The 14385-nt window shown below is 39.9% G+C and overlaps 1 protein-coding gene across 5 annotated transcripts in view; it reads right to left on the reverse strand.

Annotated features, from left to right (window-relative positions):
• Positions 1-5365: 5365 nt before the first annotated feature.
• Positions 5366-14385, reverse strand: part of LOC146696599 (leucine-rich repeat transmembrane neuronal protein 4) — a 66962-nt gene continuing 57942 nt past the window's right edge. For 2 of the 5 annotated variants that reach the window (XR_014923314.1, XM_085474757.1), the window contains one exon: positions 7116-7451. Coding sequence is in view for 1 of the 5 variants with exons in the window: in XM_085474756.1 (XP_085330882.1) it covers positions 6372-6590 (219 nt within the window). In the remaining 4 variants the exon portion in view is untranslated. Of the gene's footprint in view, positions 6591-7115; positions 7452-14385 lie in introns of those variants that run through there. The other 3 variants (XM_085474756.1, XM_085474758.1, XR_014923313.1) reach the window with 3 other exon arrangements.

Genomic DNA, 14385 nt, shown 5'->3' on the forward strand with positions numbered 1-14385 from the left:
AGCTTTCACAGCTGCATTGCCCGCCAGCAGTTGCAACACAATTCTTAAATGACGGGGCAACGTGCAAGCGGCTGAAGACAGACAGAAACTTCAGTTTGACCCCAAATCCTTCAACACTTCAAACATATCCTAAACTGGTGGGTGAGACGAAGCCCTTTTGGAGGAGAAATACACCTGGAGAACAGCCACAAACAAAAGCATGTATACCTTTTGACTGTGCAACTTTGAGATGATCTGTGCATCTGTTACAGTTTGAAAAGGTAAATTTTTCTCTAATCTGTTGTGTTGCAGCAACCACTTGGAATCCACGAGAAGAATTTAGGTTAGAATATGCCAAAAGCAAAAACATCTGGCCCAATTTTATTTGATTTCAGAACATCTGAGTAAACAAGTCGACAGAGCTATTTGGGGCGATTTTAAAAACCAGTATAAAAAATAGATTGAATGAAGAAGCTATCGTAACTTTTTACACTCTCTCTACCCTTTACTTTAGTGTGCTTTTATGAGAATTGTAAATGTGGAAATCTCCCTCGACGCCATCCTGATCCCCCGGAAATATGATCGCTGGATGAAATCAATGGAATGGGATGAGGGATGAAGGGATTTTAAGCCCATATACTATAAAGTGTTGCATTGTCTACCTCACTCTGACAGCTCAGAAGGGGTGAGAAGATAGCTTGTGCCTGCTTTTCAAGAAAGTGCCAACAGATTGTCAGAAGGACGCACGTGTTGTCCAATCCGATAAAAGTAAGTAACAAAAACAAAAATGTTATGATCGCCTTGGCACTTTTCATTTCCGAGAAATTAAGCCAGTCAGCATCTGCAAGGAGCGCGTGGTTGTTGTTCCTGTACAGTGAAAGCATCGGCATTGTCCTTTTAAAAAAGAATGATTTTGTCTAGTGGCCTTCTGGCTTCGGTGTGCATGCACAAAATTGGGAACAGTTGAGTGTTTCTGTTTTCAGCCTATTTCAGTCAATACTTTATTAAAAGTTTAATCATTTCAAGGTTTCAGATGACAACATTTCTATATTAGAAAAAGATTTTTGTTTTGGTTCTTTTTCCACATGCCTTAATCTTCTTGTGACCTGTAAAAATCATCTATCAACCCTCCTAGTTCTAAACACTCCAAACTTTAAAATATTGTGTATTGCTCTTTTCCCTTTCTGTGAGTCACACAGTTGATTTAAGATGTGATGTGTGTGATAATTATCTTCCTAGTTTGCGGGTAAAGTCGTAGAGACAGAGCTGCTCCAGAGGTGTTTGTCAGTGGTGGTTGAAGTATGATGAGTCATCAGCCTGTTAGTGTAAATCCATGCAAACGCTTAGGTTTGATGCTATTGTGTTGCATCTACTGCTCCTCAATGTCCTGATTCTCTCAACGCTTTTCTGAACACTTGAAGTGAGTGCAGTATATGCAGTCTATCAGCGTCATTAAACTGTTCCGTGTGCACGGCTACAGAGCAATAAATCCTCAAGCAGCATGAATCTGTCGTGTGTCAGAGCCTGTTGTCATAAGCAGATATATCTTCTGCACTGCCTGCTTTATTTTTCTTTCTTGATCAAAATGTCTGTTATTGAGGAACTGTTGAAAATCGGACATACACATGTGCCGCTGTACACAATCAATGCGTCATTCATTTGTTCTTCATGATGCCAGATGACTTGTTTTATACAATCAGCGTTAAAATATTCAGAGTACAGCTAATGCATGACTGGAGATGGATACAGTATTGATAATGACAGAATATTGTACATCCCTGGACATTTCTATTCAAACACATCGAAAACAAAATGTATAATAAATATAAATTTTCTCAGTACAATTTAATCTGTGATGTCACATGTTCAAAAACAGTTTTTTTTTAAAAAATCAATATTGCAAAAAGCCTCTCAACAATTGACCGTTTGCTAAACCCTATCCCCATCCATTACTGTTGCATTAGAGTTTAGGGGCTAATCTACTGTTAAATCATCGCTGTTATTTTTCAATCACTGGGTTCTTAATTTCACATGAATGCACACAAGATGCCCCTGCAAGCAATGGCTTGGCCAGCTAAAATAAACAGATCTTCATAGCTGCTGCTAGCCAACTACTTTAGTAAAAATTTAATAGCTATATATTATTTTGATGAGTTTCTTAAAAGATAATTTAGATGCAGTTCAAACATAGTCAACATTATACTTTAAACTTAAGAATTTTTCTTTAACTCAAATAAAGGAAACCAAAATATACATATACACTATGTGGACAAATGCACAGAGCTACCTTGTACACATAAACATGAACAGCCATATCACGAAGCTCCTGGTACACAACTTTTATGCTGATGTTAATGTCAGAGGAGGGTTGTAACTCTGGAGTAAGCATAGTGTTGGAGACCTTTACACAGTATGCAGCTCAGCACTTGGCAACCCCACTTTGTAACTCTGCAATAATACCACTTGTGAAATCTGTAGGAGGGAAAGAATTTCATACAAGTGACTTTTTGGTGGCTCCAGCGAAACTTGAAGCACTATGGAACAACTTTATTAGCTGACCAACGTGTTTCAGCTTGTGGCCTTTTTCAGGGTCATTACAAAATACAGTTTGTGTTTAAATAAATAAAGAAATCCAAGTGAACCAATCACACATAAACAAGCTGACCAACCAGCATTTAAGGGGGTGGTACTGGCTGACTCTGGACTGAAAATCACCCCACATATCCAAAAGTAGTTCATTCTCAAAGGTCCTAACTAGATCTCTCTTTTTCCTGATGAAGTTAATTTTATCACCTCTTTGACTGGGCTTCATGGCGTCAATGCCAATAAAAAATAAAGCTCACCATGAAGCATTCTGGATATTTTGTTTAAAGAGTTTATTTCCTACAGGTATGAATGCAGGTCTATTAATGAGTTTCTGCGAGTTACACTATTTTGCTTTATGTTCTTAATTAGATTTTCAAAGACCTTTAAAAAAAAACATCCATCCATCCATCCATTCGCTTCCGCTTATCCTTTCCAGGGTCGCGGGGGGGGGGGGGGGGGGGGCTGGACCCTATCCCAGCTGTCATGAGGCGGTGGTACACCCTGGACAGGTCGCCAGTCTGTCGCAAGGCTAACACACAAGGACAGACAACCATTCGCACTCACATTCACTCCAGCATTTACACCTATGGGCAATTTAAATTTTTCAATTAACCTATCCCCACTGAAAAACCAAGAAACCAAAAACCTTTTATTGTAATGATAATTGCTGTTAACTAGTTCAAATTTTTTATTATGGAGTTAATAATTTTTTTTAAATCATTTTTTGAAAGTTGAACCAGAGCCAACCAGTCAGCCAGTACAACACGTTCTTGTTCCCAAAGTGTAACATATTACGCTATGTGACAAATCATCGGTATGTTACCCGTTTGGTCACCCAACATATTCCTATGTTATGCGTTAGGAAACAGGAGGAAACATGAGAATCGTTTGGACTCAATCTACACATGTACATTTATTTTACTTTCTCATCATGAATCGCGTTGGAAAACTCTATCTAACACGGGGCGATCGTGGCTCATGAGTTCTGAGTTCGCCTTGTATTCGGCCCCGGCTCGGACAGTCTCGGTCGTTGTGTCCTTGGGCAAGACACATATCGCGCCATTAGCCAGAAGGGCCGATGGCAGAAGACTGACTGCTTCTGTCAGTCTGCCCCAGGGAAGCTGCGGCTACTGTAGCTTGCCTCCACCAGCTTGTCTCCACCAGCTTGTCTCCAGTGTGTGTGAATGGGTGGATGTGTAAAGCGCTTTGGGGTCTCTAGGCGGGACTAATAAAAGCGCTATACAAATACAGGTCATTTACCATATTTACCATTTAACACAATTATTGTTATGGTTAGGATTAAGGTTAGGTTTAGGGCTGGAATACACGGCTGGAAGCTTCATTCTATGGGATTTCATCCGCAATCCGCCGCGTATCATAGGGACGTGACAAATCGTCAGTATGTTATGTGTCGGTAATAAGAATGCCTTGGCTAGTACCACCCTCTTAAATGCTGATTGGTCAGCTTGTTTCTGTGTGGTTGGTTCACTTGGATTTCTTTCTTTATTTAAACACAAACTGTTTAGTATTTTGTAATGACCCTGATGAAGGCCACAAGCCGAAACGCGTTGGTCAGCTAATAAAGTTGTTCCATAGTGCTTCAAGTGTCGCTGGAGTCTTCACGCCACCAGATCTTTGTCCTTCTCAATGCACCTTGGAAGCAGGTGAAGTTGTGCCAGAAATATTTGGACACTGACTTTTTGCAATGGCAGCATCCAATTACAGCTCCATGCTTGAGATCAGTGAGGATTTAAAAAAAAAATCTATTGTTTCACAAATGATTTGCACCTAGCTATGATTTGCATAGCTAGGCGCTTGATTTTATACACCTGTATAAAATTCTGGAAACACCCGAATTAATAAATTGAAGCATGTCTCCCCAAAACCTTTGTCCATATACTGTTATAATATTATATTAAGCACCCCCTCCTGTGTTTATTTAACTCTTTAGTCTTACTTCTTTTGCCTGTTGGTATAGCTAGCTATTTACATAGATTTAATTAAATCAATCAGACGTGTAGCAGGACTGAGCTCCTAATATTACTCTACAATATGCTGGGGACTTGTGTAGTGAGCTTGCCTAGTTGTGGGACGCTAAACCCCAAACAGTTTAGTTAACTAATTTTCATTGGCCTCAAAGGTAAAACTGTGTTACTATTACAACTGTATCATAACTGCTTATTGCCGTAAGCTGGGCATGCTATCATTCACATCATATACTTAATAATCTCCTTAAATGGTGAGTGTTGATTTCGCTGGTTAGCAGTTCAAAATGTGCAGAAAACCAAAGCTCAGCAGGTCTGCTGCACATAGTTATTGTAGATAAACTATTATTTGACAATTGTTGTTTACTGGACAGGTTTAGCTAACGGTCAATTCCCAGCAGAAAAACAAATGTATACTTTTATATCACAATAACCTTTTACCAATTTCATCGTAAACTGTGTCTATGTTAAGAACATAGAACTGCTGCGTTGAACAATATTCAGGATATTAATTGGGTGATCTGTACACGTTTTCCTTCCCTGAAAGTAAAATAGCCTAGAAGTGTATGAGTTCAGCGAGTCGAGCTTACTGTATCACATCAGATACCACACAGTCACAGAAGAAGAAAAGCAAGAGAAGTTACCATCAGGGTCTTGATCAATAAGGCAAAAACCAAACACACATCATTATCAGACAGTCCTGCCTGTGCTGTGCACTGTGCTCTGCAGTTTAAACCACCTACACAGCTGGCAAAGTACAGTGGACAGTTGTTTGGGTTGATACCGCTGAACTTGATGAATGACACTGTTTCCGGTCATTTAGCACAGTTTATTTGCCATATATTATATTGTAGCATTTTGTAAAAAGCACACGTGTAGATATGCAAGTGTACAATCAGATAATTGGCTGAATAACACATTATAAAAACCAAAAACCATTAGCCACATAAGTGATTTAAATGAAGGATGAAAAGTAAACATCTGAACGTCCCAGTGCACCAAGCTCTGTACTTGGTGTTTATTTTTCCTCTGTTTATTTCTCAAATGAATAAGAACGTGATCAACATCACAAATCATTAAGCAATTCAAAAGTCACCATGTAAACTATACTGACTGCCAGCAAGATGTGTGGGCTGTACATTTTATAAAACAATTACTGTCCGCTATTTTCGGACTTGTTTCTCTTGTCTTGGGTAATTTCATTGGAGAGGCTCATTTCTCGAAATGAAAAAAGCTACAGGGACTTGAGTTTGAGAGAGACCTCTGGCTGACAGCATGATCAGAAAAAAGAAAAAAACAAAACAAAACAGTAGAAACCCTTTCAGCTTGGTCGAGCTTTCGTTTGTTCAGCTACTCAGTTGCTTATCATGCTGTTTCCCCCTGCTCTGTTTACAACGTTTTGCATTTTGATTACTTTACCTGCACAGCAGAGGGGTGTCCACGTTATGAGAAGTCAAGGAAATATGTTTAATAAGATTAACAAATCATGAAATTATTATCTTTAATACTCCCCAAGAGGCAAAGCAGAATGCAGAAAGTCATGCTGAAGTTCAGCCTCCTTTGCTAATTGAGGACATTGAGGGTCAGGTAGGTCAGAAGCTCACTAATCAAAACTGCTGCTCCCCTTTATTTCCACTGAGAAATATTTTCATTTTCATTACCCTGGTTCCAGGATGCTCTGCAGTAAATTAATTGTCTCCTTTGCTTCTTTACCAGTCCCAGCTTCCTCCCACACAGCCTTTCATTTCGTATGAGCAGTTCTGTGATTATGTGCAGCTGACGTACAGTAGTTTGGAGACAGAGCCTCGTGGTGTGCACAGCTCAGTGGTGGTGGGAGTGGGTCTGGGGGCAAGGCAGCACAGGCTTTGAGGGGAGGGCAGCCATTAGGCTGGGTTGGTACAATGCTGGCCCTGGACCTCCCTGCGCCTGAGTGGAGGGCTCCATGCCCACATTGAGGTGCAGTGACAGGTGGGTATGGCAGTAATCCAGAACAGACTGCTCACACCTGTACAATGTCAGAGCACTCAGCTGCCGCGGTACCTAGACAGAAACAGAAAGTAGAGGGAAAGAAGAAGCACACGTAAGGGTAAGGCTTTTAAAACAGCTAGAAAAAAATCCTTAGAATATTTGGAATTGGCTTAATTTACTTCATGGTGCCATGGCACAGCTCTGTCATTAATGCAGCCTTGGCCGATAATACAGCATGCGCCCCAAGACCTGAAATCTGTGGCGCTCAAACACCCACTTTCAGGAGTGATTTATATGCAAGATGAAAGCCTTAAGCAAGAGTGCACACATATTTTCTGCCCTCTTTTAAATGGAGTCAAGGCTCCATTTAGAAGAGAGTGCTTATTACATTACAAGCACTTTGCTGATTCAAAGACCCCTCTTCGCTTTACGTGCTACCGCGGTCTGAATTCTGTCAATTAAACGAGATAAAGCTGCATCACAGCCTGTGCAATATTGATATTAATATCCTAATGTATATTCATATACATATATATATATATATATATATATATATATATATATATATATATATATATATATATATACACACACACACACACAGTGGGGAGGAATAATTATTTGATCCCCTGCTGAATTTGTAATTGTAAAAACGATCAAAAGAAATAATTTTTATGGTACTTTTATTTTAATTCAATTCAATTTTATTTATATAGCGCCAAATCACAACAAAAGTCTCCTCAAGGCGCTTCATAGATACAGAGAAAAACCCAACAATCATATGACCCCCTATGAGCAAGCACTTTGGTGACAGTGGGAAGGAAAAACTCCCTTTTAACAGGAAGAAACCTCCGGCAGAACCAGGCTCAGGGAGGGGCGGCCATCTGCTGCGACCGGTTGGGGTGAGAGAAGGAAGACAGGATAAAAGACATGCTGTGGAAGAGAGACAGAGGTTAATAACAGATATGATTCAATGCAGAGAGGTCTGTTAATACATAGTGAGTGAGAAAGGTGACTGGAAAGGAAAAACTCAATGCATCATGTGAATCCCCGGCAGCCTACGTCTATTGCAGCATAACTAAGGGAGGATTCAGGGTCACCTGGTCCAGCCCTAACTATATGCTTTAGCAAAAAGGAAAGTTTTAAGCCTAATCTTAAAAGTAGAGATAGTGTCTGTCTCCCAAATCCAAACTGGAAGCTGGTTCCACAGAAGAGGGGCCTGAAAACTGAAGGCTCTCCCTCCCATTCTACTTTTAAATACTCTAGGAACAACAAGTAGGCCTGCAGAGCGAGAGCGAAGTGCTCTAATAGGGTGATATGGTACTACAAAGTCATTAAGATAAGATGGGGCCTGATTATTTAAGACCTTGTATGTGAGGAGCAGAATTTTGAATTCAATTCTGGATTTAACAGGAAGCGTCAATGAGTGAAATAAGTATTTGATTCCCAACAATCCAACCAAAACTCTCTGACAGATTGGCTCATATGACACTTCAATTACAATCAATCAATAAATTACAGATACTCTTGATCTCAACTCATTATATTTACATCATTTATATACAGCATGGCTGTACACAGCGTCACCAACAGCTCCACCATTATGGGTAAAACCAAAGAGCTGTCAAGGATTATAGATTATAGACCTGCACAACACCATCAGCAAGAAGTTTCTTAAGAAGGTGACAACTGTTTGGTGCTATTATAATTCAGTATGTATTTATAATAATCAATAATTATTTCCCCCACTGTATGTGATTGTACAGTCTACAGAAACATTCACATAACAACAGAAAGAACACGTGCAGAACAACTTTTCAGCTTTAATACTTCCTCTAAACCTAGAGTCATGTAAACATACATAACACCATTTTTTTTTTCATTGACTTTCACAATATCCTCAGGAATAAAATCACATTATCAATCATTACAATGTAATCTTTCCTCATGTGTAGGATAAAGAATGGAGAATATATTCAAAGTCCTTGTGAGAAAAATCCCAATTCGCTGTAATCTTAGTTGTGGGCAGTACATCTATTGTAAAATATGCTGTCTTGGATTATTTTATTGGATCACAAAAGGATTTGCTGAAAGCTGATTTGATGCAGAAATGGCTTTCAGATAGGTTCCTCTTTATCTCGTTGGGTCAAGATTCATAGTGCCGTCACCATTCAGACCCTTAAATTTCAAATAACGGCTTTCTAAAGGTTATGTTTTCCTTTTCGGAAACGATATGACTCGGTTTGTTCTCCACTCTAATGGGAAGATTAGTTGAAAACACTCCATTGTCTAATTCAACAGCTGAACTTTGCACACTACATAGAGGACTCGATAAAAAATTCATGAACAACAATGCTCTGAATGCAAAATGAGGTAAATGCGGGGGAACCGGATCTGTGAGTTCTCGGTACAGACTGCCAAAGGAGAAAGGCTACACCGTGAACTTGTTTCTCCAATTATTACAATAGTAAAAGTCAAACACGTAAGCAGTGAAGTGGATATAAATTTTTCCTGGTTAGCTGGTCAAACCAATAGCCCTTTCCTTCTTTGCAGAAGTAATTGGCAGAGCACCCACAACCTTTGCCTCTACAACACTTTCTTGCCTCCTATGTTTAACTTCACCAGTTAATTCCACATGAAATCCAAAGGTACCATAAAACAAACTGAGCTGCAGTTGCAGAGACTATAAAAGGCTTTCTTGGCCTTTGCGCCTATCCACCAGGGACCTGTACAGATCTGTAATTACAAAATAAATACACCTTTAGAAAGGAATAGTGCTATAATCATATAGGTCTCATCATTGTTAACAGCATCAGTAGTTCAGATATCACAAAAAGACCTGAAAGAGAAATGGTAAATGGGCACCATTTACACAGTGCTTCTTCAGTCTTTCTCACTACGTGGTGCTTTACACTACAAGCCACACTCAGCCATTTCCACGCACATTCATGCACTGCTCTCTCACAGACACCTATGAGACTCTGAGGGCTGCTGAGTATCTTGCCCAATGACACTTCGACATACACACTGAGGACCTCGGGATCTTTCAATTAGCGGAGGGCCCGCTCTATCTCCTTCGAGATGCCACAGCCACCCCAAAATCTTCTTATGACCTCTAAAACAGTTTGAGGCTTGTGAAGGATTTGTGACATTCAATGGGAAATGCAAATAGTTAAAAGAAAAATGCAAACCTAAGCATTGAGAGAGACTCCTCTTTTGTCATACAGATAGAATTATTTATTCACTGTCTACAGTCTAATTTTTGGTATGTGTTTGCAAGTCAATCTTTATACAGAGTTTTAAAGTTGCATCTTTGTGGGCTGGATATAAAATGTACTGATTATTCAAATGGTGCCAAAGTCAGATTCATTTTTCTGTTTGACCAGAGGGTCCAGCGTGGTACAGCAAGTGTGGAGATGCCTCAGTGAAAACCATAGACATAGGTAATTATATGCCACCCAACACATAGGCATATTACAATAAACACATACATTACAACAAACCCACAACAATTTCAAAACAACCACGCTGCATTTGAACCTTTCCCCTGTTATTTATTGCCACCTCCTCAAACACTTTAATCATTTGCAGCCTTTTCCAGCACTTCACTCACACTGTCACCTACTATAGCTTATATAAAGAGCACTCACTAAGTTTCTATTCGTGGGATGAAATGCCAAGAAATCCGGCTATGATTTCCATTTCACGGGCTCCATTTTTTTCTATTAAAACCCTCCACAGTATTTTTTCAATGACCATCAGGAATAGCTACAGCTTTTGTCTTGTAAAAAGTAGAAATAAAGCCACACATTAACATGCTATACAGTTCATCTATGAATCCTTATAGTGGGCGTTCTACAGACACTGCACAGTTAAGCTCAGCAGAACCGTTTGTAACTGTTAAACACTCATCATTGAGAATAGTTTTCACTGAAACAGTGAGTGAAGTAGTGAGATGTGACACGTCAAGTAGTGGAGGCTTGGATTTTGCACTTACAGTATGAATCACCCTAATGATTTTTACTGAATATCTTTCACTCTACCCTATATTTTGGCACCCTCTCATATGAACTCTTCAACAAGACTAAGCGGCTGCACGAGCCCATAAAGCGCCATGTGTTAAAACAATGCAAAACATTAAGGCATATATTCTCTCAGGCAGCGGTGAAGCAAGAGAAATTCAATGCAGGATGTCCACTTTGAATAAAATCTGTGACACTGAAAGCTTATCACTAACCATTGTTAGTGATCAAAGTGAAAAATATCTAATCATTTGTGCTCATGGTTGTGAGCTAAAATGAAAAAATGCTACACTAATGCTACACACCTGCTCGGCATATATGTATTTGATTACCCTCTCTGGGCTTTTGCAGGATTAAAACTCACTGTTTATCTGTTTAGTTTATCATGTTAGTTAACATGTATTACTTGGCAGTAAACACAGAGGTTATTGGAGTACTATTACATGTATCTGGCCATAAAGCAACGAAATGGCAAACTGGTAATCTGACCTAATGGTGCAATTAAAGTTTAGAGCGGTCAACAAAGATTTTCCAATCTGTATTTTGGGAAAATTAATGTCTATACCACATATCATGACAAACTCTCCAGTATCGTACAGACTGTTCAAAACCAGAAAGAAATCAGGAAATGCTCCTGAGATATTTCAGTCTGAACAAAACAGGTGAAATGACTAACCATGCTGTGAGCCACGCAAACAGCTGTCCTCTAACTCAAAGGTCACTATCTGTGTACAATGTACTGGCGTCTAAATGGGCAGTTTGGCTTTAACTTGTCGTTATGAAATAAATGTTGACTGCAGAGTGAATGGCTACAGCCTAATGCAATCTGGGTTTTAACAGGCTACAGAAGGCTTCAGTCACACAAGCCTGGAGACCATTTGGCAACTGCTTCAGAAACCACCATTTGCTAGGAAAATGTTAGTTTTCCCTGACTGTGAGTGGTTGTTGGAGGCTACTGGCAGGCACTGTGAAATCAGCTGTTAAAGCCACAGTGGTGCAGTGAAACCTTCATCAGCTGATGAAATATGTATTCCCCAACTGATTGGCAAGCGGTTGCATTAAGTTGCTTACTGTAGTCCCAAAGAGTTATACCATGCAACACTAAAAGAAAAAAAGCCTGTCTGCAAATACTTACCTGCTTACAAAACTATAGTGAAACTGAAAAGCCTGTTGGTTTCAGCAGTAAGAGTTTTACTTTGGAAGAAAATATTTTCCTTTTTTGATTTTTGTTGCACTTTTAAGTTTTACTACTGCTCCATGGTTAATTAGCAAATGCTTGCAGTCAAGACAAAGTCATGCAAACTATGGGTGACTGTGGCAATCATGGTTCCAGGGGGACGTCAACCAGGCTCTAGGCTGGTGTAACTGAGGCCTAAACAGAATTTTCACTGAGGAATTGGTGCTTGGTAAAAAGTCTCCCAGAAACAAGAAGGTTTAATTGCCTAAGCAGAAGAGGTACTGCTTTGTTCCCCAGTAGCTAACAATAGCTTTCTCCATGTTGCTAAAATGTTAGGCATCAGACCAACTGCAGTAACATTTGAATTTAACATGCAACGAAAAAAGGAAGGCAAATAAGACAGAGAGGGAAAGTGGCAAAACCTGAAAATGTGAATCTCATACAGCCATTCATTCAATAGAGGAAGCTAGAAGACTTGATATTCAGTTGATATAGCTTCTACTACATCAAAGGAAAAAACAAAAAAACCTGCCTCTGTTTTCAGTCACTTTATGACAGTGGCGCGTGGGGGAGCAGTGCGGGGGAAGTTGTCTAACGCCACTTTAAATTAACCAGCTGATTTTTTTTCTCTTCCGCTGTTTTTGTTAAAGACAACAGCTTTTCTTTCACCCATTGTCAGCTTCTGTGGATAATAGCGTCCAATAATAACTAAAATACAAAATGTCAAAACAAAGTCACTTAACTTAATGTCATCTCCCTTCATAGGTCTGATGAAGCTGCTGCAGCTGGCGGTCATTAAGATTGGGATAAATGCTGTTTTGTGTTTAAACAGAACATTTCTGAGGTCAGCGGAACATCGAGCTCCATTTCCACAGAGCACAGAACCCTCTCCCTGCTCTTCACTGGCGATCTTTAATATCTGCATTGCCGAAGCGCTGATCTAAAACAGGATCAGTTTCATGTCTTTACACAGAGGAAAAGAGTAAAACCCTTTTTGGCGATCTAAGCTGACTTAGCATTCAGGTTTAATCAGGAATATTGGGGAAACGCTGGCTGTTACAGTTGGAGCTCTTAGAGAGGTGAGTCATTGGCTACCTCTGCTTGGATATTTGCCAACAGAGCTGCATATAGCTGGATTTCGCCTGAGGAATGATCGTCACCTTTCCTAACTTTAATGGGTCCTAAAGTCCCTTCCAATCTAGCTGTGCGCTACAAAAGCAGAAAAATATAAAATGAATTCAAATCTCTTGATTACAATAGCCATCTAAGAATAGCTCTGTTTCCTCCTGACAAGTGTACGCCGTTATTCAGTGAGTCACTGGCTACCGGCCAAGGTAATAGAGCGGACATCTGGCATCAGCCTGATCTTGTCTTCACTTTATGTTAACTGTTTAAACTGCAGCTTGACCTATTTACCCCGAAGTGAATTTCAGGAGAAGCGAACACGACAAGTGTCCTCCGCAGAGGCCGTTACCTCAACTACACCTTTAATTCAGGTACTTTTTGCTGTTTATATTGTACGGAGGTACATTTATACCTCGGGTTATTACATCCCATATTTATTTTCAATTTTTTCCCCCCACATCTTCCTCTCAGCTATGATTCATTGTTTATCACTGAAAACCTCTAGAGTTTAAAGTGTTAAGAAATTATCTTCTCAACTGTTGTGGGAATTGCTCTGGGCTTGAAGTGGTGACAGCTATTAGAATAAACAATAATGCCTTTTTTTCTTAGGTTCTTTTCTTTTCTTTCTGTTTAGTTGTGTGGCGTTGTGTACTGGGTATTGAGTGTTGATAACACAAAAAAGAGCAGTGGTTAACACTTCAGATAAGAGAGAAAATGAAATTGTTGGATGAGACGGAGACGACAAAAAACCTAAACGACAAAGTAACAAAACACGGAGAAATTACCTAAACGGAAAGTTGGGGAAAATAAATGACTGTGTGGTTTTTCCACAGTCTGTGTGTGCAAAACATGAGTACTAAAATCCTCACCTCAAGCAATATGAAAAATTATTCACTACCTGGGCCGTTTTCTCCCAAGACTGCTCTGTGTGTGGTATTAAGTTGTCTCTGTGACATCTAGTGCTTTTGTACAGTTAGCACTGTCTGGCTAATGAAATGTAGAGTGGATTACACAGATGCCACAATATTTGGAATAGCTACAGTTTTCAAAGAAACATCAGGAATATGGTTCTTGGAAATACAGTATTATGAATGTACACTCAACAAAAATATAAACGCAACACCTTTGTTACTGCTCCCATTCCCCATGGGATGGACGTAGAGACCTAAAATTCATTCCAGATACACAATATAACCATCCCTCCCAAACAGTGGTCACAAATCTGTCCAAATGTGTGGTAGTGGGCACATCTGCTATATTGAGATAATCCATCCCACCTCACAGGTGTGCCACATCAGGATGCTGATCTGACATCATGAGTAGTGCACAGGTGTACCTCAGACTGCCCACAACAAAAGGCCACCCTGGAATGTGCAGTTTTGTCTCACAGCAAAATGCCACAGATGCCACAAGCAATGAGGGAGCGTGCAATTGGCATGCTGACAGCAGGAATGTCAACCAGATCTGTCGCCCGTGCATTGAATGTTCATTTCTCAACCATAAGCCGTCTCCACAGGCGTTTCAGAGAATATGGCAGCACATC

Source organism: Copadichromis virginalis, linkage group LG12, assembly GCF_057382275.1.
Source record: "Copadichromis virginalis isolate Kocher_CV1m ecotype Utaka linkage group LG12, C_Virginalis_male_GT1.1, whole genome shotgun sequence".
NCBI lineage: Eukaryota > Metazoa > Chordata > Actinopteri > Cichliformes > Cichlidae > Copadichromis > Copadichromis virginalis.